Raw genomic sequence first — 19,652 nt, 5'->3', positions numbered from 1 at the left:
TTCTCCCAAGGGGAGAAATAATTCTTTAAAAAATTCAAGGAACTAACGATAGAGCACCGTGCGAGGGAATTTTTCGGAACGAACGTGGTAGGCTATAAGGATTCATAAGACACGTGCGTCAGAAAAGCTGAATGAAGCCTAGAGAGTACGTAAATACACGTGTATATGCTCGAGCATGAGGGCGAGTCCACTTAAGCCAGAGCCATGCGTGAAGAATGAAAATTTACAGCGACACTCTAGGCTCTAGGCCGTAGATTCGACTTTAGAGCGTAGAGTCTGGATAGTGCACTTTGCGAAAGAACATTAACGAAAGCCACGAGTTTAGAAGACTACGTACGTAATAAGACGTATATCAGCTATGGCTCGATAGTGTCTAGACATCTGCTTTTTGTGCGATGCGCGAAGCTATCGGGAACGCGATGAGCAATAATATTATCGTCAATAGTCTTAAAAGCCCAATTTAAATCGTTCGAAAGTATCTCTAATCGTACAATTAATTTGATATATAAATAGCAGAAATGCGATAGAAATACCGTAACGGTAAACGATAAATTATCTCATCGCAACAACGATTTATTTTAAAATTGCGAAATCTCGAGTCTGGACACACCCAACTGTGCATAGAGGGCAAGCAAGCATATCGCAGCGATCCCTCGGACTGGTCGTCCGCACCAAGACACGGCATTTCCCAAATATCAGAGGAGGAAAATGCAGCGACGAACGAAGCAGCGCAGCGTGCTTATTTACGATAGCAGTGCTTAACCTTCGTCTCCGGTCGTTCACCTTTGCCCATTTTCCCTTCCTCGCTTATCTTTTCGCCGACTAATTCGCGCACAAAGCCTAATCTCCGCGCTGTGCTGCGATGGCACACGTCACTCGAATCACCGAATGCACGAACCACGTCGGCTGATACGGCAAGTCCCTGGATACCCGCGCGTCTATATATGTACTCGTGTATACGCCAGAATTTTGTTATCGTCGTTATATTTTCTGCTAGGGAAACTGCGACTGCAAGTAAAGGTTCCGAAGGGACGCTGTGCGCGTGAACGTCCGTGTCGTTGGATCGCTGAAAAAATACGCCAAGTCTTTCACGAGCGAAACTAACGTACGCACCGATGAATACAGTCATCGGTGGATCAAACTATAGCGAACTTTTAATTGATATCAGCCTTCGTGAGAGTGGTCCAACTCTAAGCGAGGAAACACGTTTAATAATCTGTACTACGTTCTATGCTACAAATAACGAGGATGAAAAATGTTAAGAAATTTGCAAAATCGCAAACAAAACGTACGTATGAAACGAGAACCACGTAGGAAATGGAAATATCATTGATATACGAATGGCGCATATTCTACAGGCTGTTAAAATTTACGGTACGCTTTACGGTACGATTTATGGTAAGCTTTACTCAGATATCGGGAAATGTGCAAAGACTCGAAAAAGAACCTTAAAAACGCATTTTCGACTTGCATCGTTTCGCAAATGAATTAAAAAATTAATAGGAAAACTAAAGAAGGAAGATTTGTCCGATGAATTATAAACTGTAAATCTTGAACAATTCGCTATTATTTGAAATTTAAAACGTCTGAGAAAAGGAGCCGAGCACGAAAATTTTGCAGAAATCGGAGCGAACGCGGAGTTCCGTGTTCTATTACTCTTTGAAACGGTGTAAAATAGTAACATAAATCGAATTAAGTAACTTCGAACAAGGATGTTCAGTTACGTGATTCGTACGATCGATAAAACGAAACTTTTGAGACTTTCCGCAAAACATGTATTAAGTATTAAACGTGCTAAGAAACAAAAGTAGGATATATTTTAGAAACCTTCTCGAAAAATTCTACAGGAAGATTAAAAAGACGATCGCTGAACATTCTCGAGAATGACAGCTCGCATGCGTTCGTTCGACCTGTTACTGGCTCGAGGAGTTCATTGATTCGACGAGTTTTCTCGCGCTACGGAAGTCGTCTCCGCCTGGGCTTCGCGGATCTTGACCCCTGCACTTTCCTACCATGAAATTAAAGGGAATCAAACGAGCAAGGCTCTTCCCTCTACTCGCGTTGCCACTCGTATAAAGTTCCATTAATTTCGACAGGCTAGTTAAATTCAACGGAAGGAACCGTGAAAGTTAGGCACACGATTCTCGACAAAATTTGAGACTGCGATCGAATAGAACGCTTCCAATATGCCAATTGAGAATTAACCCTCGGTAATATATCTTCCGGATATACGCTCGCTATTCTATTAAACCGCGTTACCATCTGCGATATCGCGGAAATGCTAAAATAGAACTGATTGCAAAGTAAAATAATCTTACCTACTATATATATCTTACTATTGTATTTATATACCTATCGATTTCGTATTTCAAGGCGCGATATTCGAAGAATACGAAGGAACTATGCTCCATAGAATTTGAAAAACTACGATCATTACGGAAATCGTACTTGGTGTTTTACTTCTCGTTACATCTTATTTAGAAATCGAACGAAAAATGACTTTTTAGCGGAAAAGATGATTTAAACGATGTACTTGCTACCGTAAAAGAAAATTAGCGACAGAGACTGTGGTTCGAATGGTATTAAGCCAAGTACGAGAACATTAAAGCTTTCATCGAATGCGAAAATTACTCGACCTTTCACAAATCCTGTTTGCCTCGAGCGTAATTTCGTTATCCCAAATTGCCTCGCAACAAGTTAGCGAAAGACAAAATCGGGTCGTCGTTCCTCGTTTAACCTACCTACCCTTTGAAGTTTCCTTGACGAGAGTACGGGCATCGATAGAAATTGAATCGCGGCGCGTTGAACAGCAGTAGCAGCCGGGACTCGCGGAAACGAGGCGTCGCGTCGCGTCTCGTCGCGTCAAAAAGTCAAGGTCGGCCCTCTTCCGTTCTAATTGCCTTGCCCGCCGAAGAGACCGTCGACGACGACTACGAAAAGCGGAAAGAGAATTATCGTAGAACGTAATCCGCGGAATTTCGTTCGCTTTTTTTTGGCGGAAACAAAACTACGGAAAAATCGACGCTATTCCGCGTGCGACGATCCGCATTGCGCGACGAGGCACCACGATCTTTCATCCGCGGTTTTCATAGAAAAACCACCGACGAAAAGAACAAAAGGTATTTTTATAGGAAAAATTGCTGCACGCTCGATGAAAACGATCCTGATAAATATCGCGGATAATCGATACTCGAATAATTGCGTAACGCGGACGGAACGACGTACGCGTATGTTTACCAAAACCTTCCTGTTCATTTCCATTTCCATCGGAATCGCATTCTCTCTGTCTTCGAAACGCCTTGTATAATTCACTTCTCGTTATCTTGCTATCGTTTCACCCTATCGACATCTCGAACCATAGCTTCCAAGGGATTGGCGGAACGCACGAGGTATTCGATGCAGGCGAACAACAACTTTCGAGCGTAGGTAAAATGCGACGGCGTAGCCGTCCTGCGTAATTCCCGGCAGAAGCCCCGGTTCCGTTACGTAAAGCTCGTGGCTGGTTCGGCTTCGAAGGGCGAGCGCAGCGAGGACGCGCCATTCATCGTGCTCAACCGAAAATCCATTTTCGTTTTCGACGAAACGCCACTCTCGATCCCGCGCACTTTCTATCACCGAACCTGACTCGCCGAGACAAACCATCCTTTCGCGAAAGGACTAGCCTCGATGCGATCGCTTACCGCGGCATGGCAGAGGTAACGAGTAGCATTTTCCGCGGCGCGCGTGAAATATCGCGAGAAAAGCCGACTGCCGATGATGCCCAGGAGGCCGTTGCTCCCAGGAATCGCGATTAATTATCGAAAACAATCGATCAACCCGACGGAACACCGGCTTCTCGCAGCATCGTCGCGACGTGCATCGTCGACACCCCTTCGCGTCACGTAAACGTAAAGCAACACCGCGTTCGCCACGGAGGAGACGAGCGACCGGAAATACCGTCGAAAGCCGCGTACGAGAGAAACACTGACAGCACAAACGATGCACTGGAGAGGCGCGAGAGAGGGATCGAGGATGCGAACGGGAAGCCGGGCTGTTGGCCGACTCGTAACGCGGCGACGGCACAACTGGCATGCGCCTTTTCCACCCTCCTTTCACCCTCCTTTCGCCCTGCCGGCTGTCTCGCCCCTCGCGCCGTCCTCGCCCCACGCTTCTAGCCCGTAGCCTCGGCCAACCTGGCCCGGCCTCTGCCGGCGCATCATCCCCTCGCCTCCGCCCTTCAATTTTCCACAGCGCATTGTCCTTACCATGCAGAGAGAGAGAGAGAGAGAGAGGGGTATGTTCTCTCCTTTGGAATTGACCAGATTCACGAACTGATGTCGACCGAACCTACCGGAATCGATGACTAGCGATATGTTCATCTTTTTACGAGAGGCCCGTACAGAAATGTTCGACTTTCGATGCATTCCCTCGTTCTTTTATATTTTACATGGGGAAATAAACATTCCGGTAAAAACGTTTGGAAGCAATAATTGTTACCGTAATAAAATACACTACGTTACAAAATTGAAGAACCGCTAAATTTTGAGCGAAAACGTTATCGATTTGAACTTGGCGAAAAACGATCTATCACCGGTCTATCTGGGCTCGTTTCAAAGAATAGTGCCTCTATTTTAACAGCCTTTTCAAAGATCCCTTTCCGTTACAAACAGATTGGCAAAGTAAAGTTGCCCTTTTTCTTTTAAATTTTACAAATTCAAACGACGTTCTAAGACGATTTTGTAAAACGAGTTCTCCTGCTTTTCCGGCCAAAATCTATCGATCTTTCAATTTTATGGCGTAGATTAAGTTTTAGTTTAGGAATCTTTAATCAGTATTTCCAGAAACGAAACTCGACGTTTTTCAGACCGAGAGTCTCGATACGTATAACGCTTTAAATTTTCTCAAAGTTTAGAAAAGGACACGGATTACGCAAGACAAATTCTGTTTCCTGTATAAAAGCGTAAGACTGTAACAACGTAAACCAATTGAAAGTTTGAACGTCGCGTTCGGGGCCGTCGGTCTCGCAGCGCCGACTTAAAAATTAAACGTAAAAACAGCAAAGCCTTCCCCGCTTCGGGATGAAAATTTCCGACAACTTGTACTATCTAATCGAAAGACTATTTTTATTACCGCCACACGTTGCGCGTCAATTGCGTATTTCCTGCGTGTCATAGCGGTGTAAAGAAGAAACGTTGATGGATCCATTTCTCTTTTTAACGTTTTTAAAAATTTAGAGCACATATCGCTGACCATTAAATCCATACCGCGCGCGTGTGTGTACTATTTTCTTAAATGCGTCGTTTCGAATGAGTTCCATCGTTACGAATTGAACAAAGTTAAACCGAAGGTACGATTAAGTAGAAAATTAAATCTTTGTTTGTTATTTGTCATTGTGCGAATGGCCGTACGACGGAGTGACCGGTCTGCGGATGCGGCGTGCATCGTACACGACGAATCATCGAGGACCAAGCAAATACATTTATGGTAGGGTAAAACAGTTGCGAGTAGCGCGAACGTGTGAAATCTTTAATGGCGTGATACGAACGGAAAGAGTTACCGCCGGTTGACAGAGTGCCGTGAACGAGAAAGAGAGTTTTTCTAGCATCGGTCGATTCGTTGAGTGCAAAATTATTGCGTTATAAAGAAATATAGAAATCTACGTATATCTTTGTTTATTCATTTGTGAATGCAAGATTCGCTTTCTCTACGATAATATCCATGCCAAATGAAAAGACGGTCGAGCGACGCAAAAGCAACGGGTTAATCATGGTCGTTGAAATAAGGAGCACGACCTTCGCTTCGACGTTCCACGGCTCGTTGGTAATTCGTCTAATCGCGAGATTCGCGATCGTCCCCGTTGAACGAATGCCAACGCCGCGCTGCCTCACATCCGTTTTATTATCGTTACCTCGACGTGCGTCCGAGAGAAGTCCACATCGGTGGACATTAAAGAAGATCTACCGAGGGAACGACTTTCTTCCCCTCGGCGCGCTATGGCAGCCCCGAACCTAGGTCGTTCGATCGATCTCGCTCGTCGGGCATGAACCGGCAGCCATGAATGAACAGCTGACGACAGGTTTCACGCTGGGCGTACGCACGCGAACGCATCGCTCATTCAATTCCACTGTATTTAGTACATCCTATATAAAATTATATTATCCTTGGAAAAATTATTGTACGTTCTGTAATAAGTAGAACGTATTTAAAATAAATCGGACAAAAGGTACGTGCGTTCATTCTCTGCCATTTTTTTTACACATTGCGAGCTTACGATTTCGATTAACCGTAGGATCCTTTTTTCTCGCACTCCGCCCAGTTGTCTAGCTCTGGTTTTTACACGGCCGTTATTATCCTGTAAAATACGCGAACGAAGCTTGATTTTTGTTTCGAGACAGTGGAGTCGACATTCTCAACGGGAATCTGGGTAAACAGGCGTAATGGATAGAATGAAAAGTCGGTCGGTAGGATGGTCCTTGGATCCTCGCGCATTAACCTACTAAGGTTTGCGTGTCCTCCTTCTAAGATAAACCAGAAACTTCCTTTTCGGTGATATACGTCCTTTGCCTACCGAGTGCATTTCGATGAAAAATATATTCCACGGAATATTCACGTTCGACGGAAAGCTTGAAAACGGAGAAAAAAGGTTTTTAAACGTAGCTTCTGAATCGATCGAATTATTTTCATTTCGTTCTATTTTCATAAGGCGAGATTTGCGCGATAAAATTGCAAGATTGTACGAAAGGAACGCTTTAATTAGAATCTGGAAAGATTCTGGCATTTTACGAAAATCATACCCGTCAGCGACGCTTCAAAAAAACGAGGAAAAAGTCAGACGACGTTCGTCAATGTCCCGGAAGAGGCTCGTCCGAGTCAGAGTAAAATATAAGAAGCTTTTACATTTGGTCAGCTTCCAACTGCGATCATCCGCTCGCGGACGGATTACAATGGCCTACTAAACAACCGGCAATTTATAATCGCGCGTCTTGATCGATCGTTCGCGCGAACTTTTCTTGTTTCTTTCCTTGGAATCTCGTCGTTATCGTTCGGGCGACCTCGATACCGGCGCAGCGTCCCGATTTTCTCGGGTACAGCGTAACGAAAAAGATAGATAAGTTCGAAGGAAACGGGGCTTTTTCGCTCTTCGATGGTTGTCGCGAACGAACGTTTTATCAGCTAGTCGAAGATGGTCAGTTTGTAACGCGATCAAATCTATGAATCTTCTATGCTGTATCGTATGGTACGCGGTTAAAATAATAAACTACGATGTAGCGAACAGAGAAATTTATAAAGAGAGGACGTATTTGAAAAATTGTACTTATCGTCTTATTATCGTAGAATATTTTTGCGCGCTGAACTAGATGGGAGAATAGGAAAACATCTCCAATAATAAATAATAATAAAGCGCAACTATGAAAACCTCCGAGTATATCATTCTCCCTAGTTGCAAATAGAAAATTTTATACTTACGCGTTGTAAGCACAGAACATTTTAAAGAACCCAACGTAGATCTAAACAACGGCGTTTGGTCGCACAACGATTTTCACATTACGCTCGACCGAGCAATTGCGTTAAAAAGTCAAACTCGATCAACCAGAGACTACCAATTTACGAATCGACTGATTGATAAATTTCTGGACGGTATCGCGCGAGATGGTAATTTTTTCCCGGCTTACGGTCTCCGTATTGAGGATCTTGCGGCGTACAGTCTAAACGGAAACACGGTCGTGACAGAGCAAGCGTCGACAAATATTTAAGAAAATAGATGGAAAAGAAAAGGGAAAACGAGACGTCGAACGAGCGAGAAAGGCATCAAAGACGAGATTGCTTTATAACCTACATTATGTTACGAGCGTCCTATTATGAGCGTCAGTTCGAACGATTTAAATTATTATTTTCGTTCGTTGAAGTATCGTATCCGCTGAATCAATGCGACAGCACAGAAATTAGGATACGAATTTTATTTGTTCGAACATCGTAATTTAAGATCTCTACTTGATCGATCGATGCCCCGAGTGAGTCAAAACGCATAATTTCGGCATAAAAGAAAATCGCGTTACCGTTTACAAGGTTCACGGACGTTCTTTCGACGAATTCCTAGCATCCATTGATCGAGAGCCGTCCACCGGTTAGCTAACGAGATCGATTCAATCCGAATTGCGACGCGGGAAACGGTTCCGCCGGATCGTTATCTTCGCTCGAGCCATTGTCTCGCCAGGAACGACGACGTCGAACATAAAGCGATTCGATCGGTCGATAGCTTCCAACAGTTTCGAATCGCGAACGCGCGAAATAAAGCGTACGAAAGATTCTCAACTGCTTTCGTGGCTTTTTTCCACTTTCATCGACCCTCGAATAGATTGCTTTTTGCTCTTAAGAATTACAGTTGCAAGAAGCAGCCAGAATCGAGTTGGTTACGCGATATTTTAAAGAATACGATAAACAGAATCTCGCACGACTTTCAGGTCCCTTGACAGAAAATTTAATAGCACGATGAAAAGGTTGAGTATCGAATATTTGACATTTAATCTGAAATCCGTAATTATCAAAGATACAGAGAGGATGGGCTAGGTTGAGGAGAAAACTAAGTACGTTTTTCAGGAGTAGTTATAACCAGTCGGTGTTAGGAAAGAAAGAAGGAAACACGCTGAAACGAAGTTTAATTTGATACTTTGCGTATACCGAGATAAAATTGTTAAATTTTCAAAGCCGTTGACGCAAACGCTAGACTTTGATTGACTTTCTCCAACTGCGTCAAAATGTCGAATGTTTATGCAGTGGGAACGATGATTCAGACGATATAAAGAAAAAGAAAAAATAAGAAGACAAAAAGGCGGACGTTAAACCTACGAATCGTTCGATAATGCTGTTGTGCTTGTAAACATACCGTGTACATGACAAAATAGTCGCTATACTACGGTTCGTTCAACTGGTCGAGATACCAGCTACAAAGATATGCAGGTGGTGGTATTTAAACGAGACAGAGGCGTAGTCGTACTTGTTAGATATATGGTACTTGGCGCTTTCCGCGCGAACTGACTACGTATTTTCGGAACTGACATATTCGTTCCTGATACAAACAAACGACTAGCGTTCGACTATAAGTGCCAGTAGTCAGGCCTGTTACCACGGTTACGCGCTGTGACGCGTCAAGTTCTTTTTATATCCGATATCTCGACTCGTTTAGTTCCCAGTTAATAATAAAGTTCGCACTGCGCGTTCTAGTCCTAGCGTGTATCAGCGTTGTCCGTCAAAAAATAGAACTCGACTTGTAAGGCGGGTCGTAACGAGTAACGTGCGCCGATGGGACGTCTGCTTGTACTAAATAAACCTTTCGGAATAGAAAGCTATCTAGATTAACGTGACAGTGCTTTCCTGTTGTTTCGAAGTTGACCGCTTAAGTATCACGTGCGTATTTAATACTACGAAAATCCGGCATGCCCTATCGCGTAGGTATTTCTGCTTGTTGTTGTTTGAGAAATAGTTTGGGAACCCTGCGATTTCTTTTCGATCTCGACCGAAACGAGAAATCGAAGATAAATCGTCTCGAAATTTTTCTCCGAAAAGTTTAGAAACAGTTTGAAATATGGCGTAGGTAAGTATATCCTAGACAAAATTTCTGCTTGTAGCCGCTCGTAACGCGCGATTACTTTTATTCCCGAGAGAATGGAACGTAGTCGTATCTACGGGGAATTTTCTAAATAATTCTTTTATAGCGATATTATCTCGCGTTGACGAAGAACGTTGCAAAGATTCTACGTGGAAATCACCTCGCTGTTAAACACCGCACAACGTTACACGCCCTGGGACACGCGAACCCTTGGCAGCCATGATAATTCGAGCGATTGTCGAAACGAGAGCGAAACCAGAGCGAAACCACATCGCCTTGGGAACCTCCTTCGCAGACGCACGGATTAATCGAATCGTTTGTCGCTGATTAATATCCGATTCCAGGGATCCGGTGCGCGACATCGGCGGCAATTCCCTGGTGAACCGTCGACATCGATCCGCCGTCGCAACGTGCCGCTTCGTTGCAGCATCGTCAACGGGATGCCATTGTCCCGCTACACCGTGTATTCGCACACTGTCGCGATTCCGTTGCATTACCAAGGAAAACTAGAAACAGAACGCTAAAGGGAAATTAAGAAAATAGAAACTGGAAAACGGACATTAAGGTAAATGTCAGGGGAACGCTACGCGAGTGCCGTTTCAACGTTCGTTCGTCTTCGCGTGCGAGTCGAGGCACAGAAATCATTCCACGAAGAAAGAATGACACCGATCGGCCGATGGGAATTACTCTTTACGAGGTCTGAGTCTAGCGTTGCAAAAATGTTTTCAGCTGATCTAATCCAACTAACGTAGTTATCTATCTCTGAAACGATTTTAAAGATTGAAATAAATTTTCTGCCATAGACGTTTCTTCGAACATTTATTCTTTCGATTACGTCGATTAGATCTTAATCGTTGATACTTTTAAACGTCGCGACGACTCGTTAGGAAGATCTACGATCCACCGTTGGATGCGCGTGATTTCCCACGTGCCCATCGTGCGTCTCCTGAACGAGCCTGTCACGGGATTTACGTTTCTTAAGGATTTAAGTCTCTTTCGCTGGTCGAACCGTTGCTTTCCTCGCCAGGATCGAACGAAAAGCCCGGTAAACGTAAAGCGAGGGACAGGCGTACTCTTTCGTACGAATAAAGAGAGGAACAAAAGGAAAGGAAGAAGGGCGCGGTAGAATAACGAATGCGTCGAAGGAGATCGCGTATACAAGAAGGGTGGTGGGGTATAGATAAAAGCGGAAATAGGGGAAAAGAAAAGAGAAAAGGGTGAACGAACGTGAATCGAAAAAAGTACGCGTTAACAGACATTGTACGAAAGGACAGATAGCAAATGGGAGAAGGAAAACGCGAGACGAGAAGATGGGGTGTAAAGCGAAAAAAGAAACAAAGTTTATCATAATAGTCATTAACAAAGGTTTTTCAAGCCGAAAGTAATCGAGAAACACGCTGTGTAAGCGTCGAACGAATATGTAAGTGTATATGTAAGGATATATGTAAGTGTATATTCTTAGAATTTAGAAGATAAAATAGAGGCGGAACGAAGGTAGAACAGAGACTTAGAATCGAAATATCGTTCGTTGTTTTCAGGAAATATTTTTCTGTATATCGAATCTCGAAATAAATATCCGTATATCCTTGGTATCCCTAAAAATCCACCGTTCCTACCGGATACACCTAAAATACGAAAACACGCGGTTACACTCGTAAAGTAAAGAGTAAAAAATATGGTACGGTATCCCGATCGCTCTGTTGGCTAGAGTTCTAGCCTGAATAACGGCGAACCGGATACGGCAAGAAGGGAAAGTAGAACGAATTCGCAAGAGGCTGCGGTGAATTTTTTCACGACAGCGGCGATAACCTCGGGAACGTGGAGCAGCTTCCGGGAAAATATCGGGCCAGGGGAGGTAGAAGAAGATCCTCGAGGGGTGACAAGTTTCTTGGGTTCGGTTCGGTGCGCTGCTGCGGCGATGACACACCGAGAAAAGCAACGAACGAACGAGGAAACGCGACGGAAGAAGGGAATTCGCGCACCGGCTATGGATCCGTTGATGCGCACGTGCCCCTGCACGTGACACGGCTACATTATGCAAAAGTTGGGCACGCTACGGGGTACGTGTTCGCTCGCACGCGAGCTTGCTTCGGCCAGAAATTACCGGAGAGCCGACTGCTTACGAATAAGCGAATCGATCCATCGTCGAAGATGGAATCGTTAAGCAGAGAACGACCGATCTAAATTTTTCAGTCGAAGCGATATGGAAGTCGTCGCACCGCCCTCCACCGCCTCGCACGACGGGACTTTCGAGTTTGAAAGAGGAAAGATATTCGAGATGATGGCATAATCAACGAAACCACTCGAGGATAGCGAAGGATCTTCGTGGTTGTCACGGTGATCGATAACGGTCAAAGTTTATAACACTCCAACAAGATGATTGGTCGAATTCGTTTGCGTTACGTCCATCCGTCATCTTAAATGATCGCCTTTTTTTATCGAAGAATTACGCGTATATCTGGAAAATGAAGACAATCGTAAGAAATCCCCTAATTATTTGGATAAACGATGGTGTACTTTGCCATTACGTAACTGGTTGATCTTCGCGGTAGCGTGTTAACAATTACGAGTTCGGATCGAAGCTCTCCCATGGCTGTTCATCGGAAGTTTACTTTCATCGACCGCAGGCCAACGAACTTGCGGCAACTCCGACGGCCGATTCATCCTGCAATTATCGTTCGTACGTTCGGAAATCTCGCTGTGCAATTGGCTTCTATACTCGGAGGCTGAATCAGCCGCGAAAGCAAATACTCGCCGGGACTCGAGCGTTCCTTCGCCGGTTCCATCTTAACGCGCAGCTTTCTCCGTGGAATTTGTCAATCGTTCGAGCGCTCCTAGTATTCCTTCCGTGGAACGATATCCCCCCCCCCCGTCCATAAAAATCAACAATTTGAAGAAAAGTGATACAACGATTTAGGTGATTAGATGAGAAATGGACTAATCTTCCCTGATCGAAGACATCTCGACCGATGCACCATCGACTTTGCGTTTCGTTGCGTTTTCTTCGTCTTCGAATTCTTTTCGTTGACATAAACTCTACGCGTAGGAACCTTGAGGAAAAATAAACGAGGAGAAACGGGTGAAATCGAAATTAGAATTCTCCCGGAGAAAATAGTTCCGTGGTAGAGAAAGGGGACGGATAAATTTTCGTTTTCGAAAAAGTACCGTTGTCCCCGTTGTGTAAATAACGGATGGTCGCTAGTAGATTGCGCGTCGAAGGCGTTAGATCCTCTCTCCGTCCAACCTTTCTATCTCTGCTGCAGTTTTAAGGTGCTTAACTGTTTCCCGGAAATACTTTCATTACACGGCGAGGTCTCGCGGGAAGCTCGCCGCGAGAATGTGTGGAACTTGTTCCTCTCGTTGCTCTCCGACTAGCCATCTAAATTAAATCGATCGGAACGACTCGAAATCAACGATACCGCTTGTTCGTAGATTTCGCTCGTCTAGCGATTTTGTCGATTTCCCGTTATGGGATTAACTGCAACTGCTTCGTTGTACGTATTTACGATCGTCGACTAAAAAATCACGAATAATCGTGCATCAACGGCGAATACGAAAACGCGACCAAATTACGTGCAACTTTCGAAAACAACCGACCGAATTGGGGTAAAATTTCGACCGTGGTTATAAAATTCAATTAACGGCGAAAGAACAGCGCACGATTCAACTTTGAAACATGAAATGAAAAAAATGTCAGATTCACGAAGGCAATGAAATTTAAGGATCCGATTTAATATCCGAGAATGTTGGTAATTGCGGTCACGAGCTATCGTTTCGTTGAGATCGAAAAAAAGGAGACAAAGCGAGGAGGAAAGTCTCGTCGAATTTTCCAACGCGATACCTTTACCTTTCTGTCCGACGCTACGCACGGACGAATCGCCGATCGATTATTTTCGAAGGAATAATCGCGAAACGATACCTTTGTCGCTGCGCCTGCGTACTTTGGGCTCCAAGTCGATAATCGAATGTCGTTTACGCGCGGTCGCCGTTCGAATTTTCAGGGAAAAAGATCGGAGGACTTGCAACTTTTCGAGAAATAACAGCAAATATTGAAATCATGGTAATTTGAATAACCGCGTTCGACCGTCAAAAGTATCGCAGCTTTATTCGATAAGCTTCTTACGAAGAACGTCGTTGGTATTTTATCGCGTGAAAGTTTAAAGCAAGTACATTGTAATTCAGAGTAGATCGACGAATAATAAACGGTGGAGCGTATGGTGTTGTTATTTATCCCGCTGATATTATTTGGCTTCCATTCCAGTCGATTAACGCGCGGATTAAAGCAAAACAACAAGGGATAGGTCTTCGTCGACGGTGTAGATGCCCGATCCTTTCGACTTTAAAGTTTAAACATCCGTAACTCCCGTTCTGCTTAATTACGTGACGGGTCATTTCGGAAACTCAAACCGTAACATTTACTTATCCATCCGTACAAGATTTAGAATAAAAATCGAATTACAAAAAGTTCCGCGATTGATACGAGCAACCTCCCACGAAGGATATCCTCGATCCTTGGAGGAGGAAGCAGATTACAAAGGAGAAATTACGCCGCACAGGTAACCGAATCGATCCGAATACACAAGGATAACAATCTTTCGGAATGTAATAACGGATTGCAGCTGGAAATGTAGCGTCCGCCTAGCACAACGGTATTAGTTGGACCGGTAACGAAATAACGCTCGACTAGCTGCAATGCAATAGAAACTGGCTCTGCCTTCTAAAAGCTTAATCCAGTTGCAGGTACTATCCTTCAATTTCCTGAAAATCGATCGGACTGCCGCGTCGCTATCCTGACCTACCCTCTGAAACGCGATTCTCGCGTGTACGTGCCATAAGTGTATCGTCACGCCAATGGCATTTAATTCTCGTCTCCGTTCCGTTACTGCGACATCGCATCTCCCGGTCGTTTTAACATTCGTATTTTCCTCTCTTTCGAGAATTCGCGAAAACTTTTTCGGATCGCGCGAACCTCGCCTCGTTTCCTCCATCCGCGACATCCACTTTCAGAGACACGGTAGCGGACAAAAGTCTCGATCGTTGGACACTGTCATTGCGCGTTTGCAGCTTTCCTTCGTTTACAGATGTTTAAGAAAACTGCGTAATAAATGTCCCCTAGATCCTACACGAAGGAAGCAACTCCTTAACGTCGGCTCCTGCCGCCTGATCGGATATCGGAGACGTACCCGTTGCCTCAAACGCGACCGCTTTAGCGGAGTCCGCGCTCGATTCACGCTCCACGATCGAAACCAACTCTAAACGAACTAAAGCCACGACTTTTTCATCAACGCTTTGAGGGAAAAAACTTGAACCTCTTTCAGCTAAACGCGCGACAAGTCCGAGTCTTTACCCGCGCGTAAATTACGTTTTATTTACTCCGTCTGAGAAGAAAATAGCGCACCTGGCACGGTCTATTTAAGACATTCGATCTCGGTTCGCTGGCGCGAACGATGAGAGGTTACGTCGAAATAACGCATTTCGCAGATTTTCCTCGTCGCGTCCGATGGAGAATTTCTACCTGATTATTTTCGATCGCGCGAGTCACAGTCGGCTCAAGAGAGAGGAATAAGCTCCTGTTGCGAGATTCTAAATCTGTCGATCTCACAGCGGAGGCAACCCTTTTCCATTCTTGCTGCTTTATGGTGTTCGTCTGAAAACGACGGTCGGGTGCACGCCGCTTCCACTTTATTCCGTCGTAAAAAAGCTACGCTCATCGCGGAAGCTTAGTACGCTCGCGTAAGGTGAGTGGTGCACAGTTCGTGACGATACGCCGTGGAAAATTCGAAAACCTGCTTCCTTTTACGAATCTACCTGTAATCGCCCGATAATTGCGCGTGCGTTCGCAGCAAGGTGAAGGACGTTACTTTTTACGATCAAAGTTGCGTTTGTTTAACGGCTGTTTTCGGCATCTAGATTTACGACGAGCGCAACTGCATCGAGGATCGCGTTCAGCCCTTTCTCGCTTTCCTCGCTATAGCTTTTTTCCTCCCTTCGTCGCTGATTCTTCGCGTATCGAATTTTTACCAACCGCGCTAGAAGAAATCCGCGCCACAGTTTGGCGGTTCGTACGTCGTTAAAGAAGTACGCGTTTTCGAATTACGAAACTCGCTTGGAAGGCGGTCTTGCATCGATCCATTGGCGGAGTTTAAAGCGATACGGAACAAAAGAAAGAAGGGTCGATGGTTTACTTACGGCAGTGTGTACGAGAAAGGGTCGAAGAACGGACGATGGCGGATAACGAAGGCGTTAATCGCGCGTTATCGCTCAGCTAGAGGAAAGTCGAACAACCGATTGGAGGGTGGTGAACGTCGAGAGGGCGTTCGCAGCTTTGTCGCGGATGTTTGAGGAATCGCGCCCCACTGGAGCGGAAATTGACAATTTTCGAGCAAAGGGTCGCGTTGTTCTTTTCTTTCCTTCTTCGCTTTGCGCAAGGTAACGGAGTAACGGGTTTCTCGGTGCAAGTAGAGTAGAGGTAACGAGCAGAAATCTCGTACGTTTCAAAACCGCGCGCGTATAGATGCACGCAGAAATAACGGTCGATGCGTTAATTGGATAATTTATCGACGTTCTGTTCGAAGCGCAAAATCGTAAACGCATCGAAAGCTACATCGAAGAATTTTCTCGAAGATTCACTTTGAGCAAACGAGAATGGTCGCATCGAGATGGAGCGTTCAATTTCCTTCGATTTACAAAGACGAACGGACGCGCGACGGCCAACTATAAACAACCCAATTACGTCTCGCGAACTTTTCGCGTCCATTTCTTTTCGCTCGACGAAGGAAAATTTAAATACCCTGGAGCCGAACTGAACCTCCGAAGAAAGGGAAACGAAGAGGGATTTAAAAAGAAAAAAAAAAGGAAAACAGCGTGTCGAACTTCCTAATAGACGGTAACGTTTTTATCGCCGAGCTCCGCGGATTAATTAGAAAAGCGTTCAAGACTTTGAACGGGCGAAACTTGGAACTCGCCGAACCAGAATAGTTGGAGCCAGATTCGCTGCTGAAAACGAAATACGTCGAATGTAAACTTTCGTCGAGTCGATGTTCGCTTCTGATTTCGAGTCGTTCCCCGTTAATCGATTCTAACCAATCTAACCGCCGTCGCTGATCGAATTAGTCGTTGATCTTTTTCCTCTCCCTTTTTTATATTTTTTCTCTCTCTCACTCTGTTTTTATTCAAGAACGGTAACGGACTACCGTTGCTCTTTATTCGATCGCCATTCAATTTGATCGAATCGAACTTTCGTCTGCCTTTCTACTTCGACGTACATATTTCACTTCACCGACGCGTATATATTATTTCACGCTCGATGGCAACGACGTGATCTATGGAGATTCGTAACGAATCTCGAGCAAAGGTATAACGCGATACGCGACTATATCGCCGTGATAACACCGTGGATCGTTAGAGCGGCGAACGGCGATTGAGAATCGATTGGCGTAATGGCAGATGTAGCCAAAGCTATAGTGATTCTTGATAGCCACTTACGTAATTGGTAGCTCGATTCACGATCGACGCAACGCGTCTATGGTTTGCCATAGATTTCAATTCGTCGCTTAATACGATGCAGACTATACGATAGACGCGTCTACGTCGTACACCGTTCCGTGAACGCTGCTTTACGCGAGATTAGCGGTTAGTTTACGTAACGATTATGCATTTCTATGTAAAGTATTGCTACATATGGGTTGGCTATCGAGATCTTCGTTGCACGAGATACGGCGAACAACGCACCGTAGAGTATGTTCGCTGAGTGATATAATATACGGTTAGGTCGGAACCGTTGCAAGGACGTTGCCATCGCACTGCATATCGCGTGGCGCGACTCGAGCATCGATAGAAAATTAGTCGATCGATAAAACGAACGTATTTCGATGGCACCTGTTTAAGCACGGGCTATCAGCTTCGTTCAGAGTGAAATTCAAACGTCGGCTCTAGAAGAGCGATTAGAAAGACATCGATCCTGCCGCGAATGACAAATTCGACGGCAACGTGGCTATCGCAAGAGGGTCGACGTCGAACCTATAATAGAGCCTGTGGTGGAAAGGAATCGATCAAAGCCTGGAACAGCTTGGTACTTCTTCGAACACGGAGTAACGCTTTCGAGGATGTAGTCGTAACGATGCTATCGAACGACAGGTAAGAAACGAGGATATATATACATTGCCTGGAAGCCCGCCCCCGACAGTCGCTCGTAATTACGCGGTCCAGTTTCGATTAAAACCGTTAACGAATCCGACGGACGAATTAGAGGAAGCTCGTCATAAATTCCCGTTATCGAGCAGGAAAAGCGGAAAAAGACGCTGAGACGGGAAAAAGGAGAGCGATAAAAGCGAGACGGGAAGAGCAAAGAGGCGACAAGGAGTAGAGAGTCGGAAGGAGGAAGATAAATAGAAGAAGGCCGATTGATTATTCAAATGGGTTGCAGCGGCGCGAAGAAAAAGAGTCGCACGGTGCGGCGATGGGAACGAGAAAAGAAGGAAAAAGAGCGGCAGTCGATAAAGGGAAACGTTTCATTTTCAAGATCGGTGGTGGTGGAAGTGCAAGAGGTAGAGCCGACGTACACAGCTGGAATTTGTACACGTATCGGACAGCGTTTCCGTAATCCTCGCGAACCTGCCGAAACGTGACCCATGGGTCGGATTTTTGCGCCGCACGGCTACGCTCGTCGGGGATGGCAGCGGTCAGATCGAAAGCGGAATGCAAAACGCGAGTTCAGCCTCGTTCGAATACGCTGTCGACGAGTCGAGGTTAGCCGGGTGCGAGCGCGCGATCGGAATCGGCTCCGTGCAAATTAAAACGTTTTCCGAGACCGATGAAACGATTCCGCGTCTCGTAATTCTCTCCTTTTCCTCTCTTCTCTCGCAAAATACGAAACTCTATCGTGTTTCAAGAGGGCCGACCGTCACGTCGACGCTGCGCATTTCGCACATTTAATATCGACAATTTCGAAAATATATCGTCTACTTTACGCAGGACTGGGCTAATATCGAGCGAACGGCTAAATTTGCTCTGGTAGGAACGATAAAAGTGGTAGTATTCGTTTAACCAAGCAAACAGGATGAAAACGATCTTTTACGACCACTAGACTTCCTCCGACGAGATCTTTGATCGCCAGTCTGCTTTTATCCCACTCGAGATCGAAAGCCACTCGTTACCTTTGCACGTTCGCCTCTTGGCTCGCCTTTTCTTATCAAATTAATACGGTTAAAGTTCGTAATACGAACAGGCTGCCACGTTTCGTCGATACGGAAACAAATATTTCACAGAGATGTAAAATATTACCTTACTTTACCTTACAAAGATACGCGGGATACTTAAACTCGTCTCTTAAACGCATCTATTCTCTCTGTTATTTCTAGTTCCTCGTCGTACGAAAGCAATTTCTAGTTAGAACGCGCGAGCGCACAGCCAATTCATCGACGATCATCCTCGTTTAGCCCCAGGGTCCGTGTTTTCCCTGTTTCGCACGCGGTTGGAACCGGTCGCGATTCACCGTTGCTTCGGTAGGTCGTAGCCATTCGCCACCCTTCGCGTAACAATTACCCGACGATCGGGTCCGGAGCGTCCCGCGGTACGTATAGCATGTATCGGGTGTCGAAAACGAGTCGCACCCTGAAATTCAATCCTCTCGCATCCCTTGGTACAACCTTGGTACAGAGCCTTGGTACGCGCGATGGGAAAAACAGAAGCAAGAGGGAAGAGCCGAGAGGATTAATAGAGCAGCGTGGTCGTGACGTTTTAAAGGATGGCACCGGTCACGGAGAATCGAAACAGACCGCAACGGTCGTACGACACGTTCCAGAGCAACGAGTACATATGTATGGCAATTAAGGCCGGTGTACAGGATGGCTTGGCTGCGGCGACTTACCTCGAATGCAGGGCACAGCCACGCTGCACTGTGGGCAAACTGGAGGTGGGCGGCGGAGGTGGAGTGCAATATGCCGGTGGCAACGGTGGATCATGTCTGTGGAGATGGTTATGCCTGTGGCTGTGAGAGTAGCTCAGGGAACCTCGCAGAGTGCCGGGCAGATGGCGATGCGGCGTTGTCTGATCGCTAAAACGCAAA

At 45.4% G+C, this 19,652-nt stretch overlaps 1 protein-coding gene across 16 annotated transcripts in view; it reads right to left on the bottom strand.

Moving 5' to 3' along the window:
* Nucleotides 1-19,652, bottom strand: part of LOC126915047 (uncharacterized) — a 191,738-nt gene that overhangs the window by 112,223 nt on the left and 59,863 nt on the right. For 13 of the 16 annotated variants that reach the window (XR_007710003.1, XM_050719348.1, XM_050719355.1 and 10 more), the window contains one exon: nt 19,455-19,640. Coding sequence is in view for 9 of the 16 variants with exons in the window: in XM_050719355.1 (XP_050575312.1) it covers nt 19,455-19,640 (186 nt within the window). In the remaining 7 variants the exon portion in view is untranslated. Of the gene's footprint in view, nt 1-3,680; nt 4,081-19,454; nt 19,641-19,652 lie in introns of those variants that run through there. The other 3 variants (XM_050719345.1, XM_050719346.1, XM_050719347.1) reach the window with 1 other exon arrangement.

Source organism: Bombus affinis, chromosome 4 (assembly GCF_024516045.1).
Source record: "Bombus affinis isolate iyBomAffi1 chromosome 4, iyBomAffi1.2, whole genome shotgun sequence".
NCBI classification, from domain to species: Eukaryota; Metazoa; Arthropoda; class Insecta; order Hymenoptera; family Apidae; genus Bombus; species Bombus affinis.
Note: the sequence above shows the minus strand (reverse complement) of the source record. Positions and strands in the feature narration are given on the sequence as shown.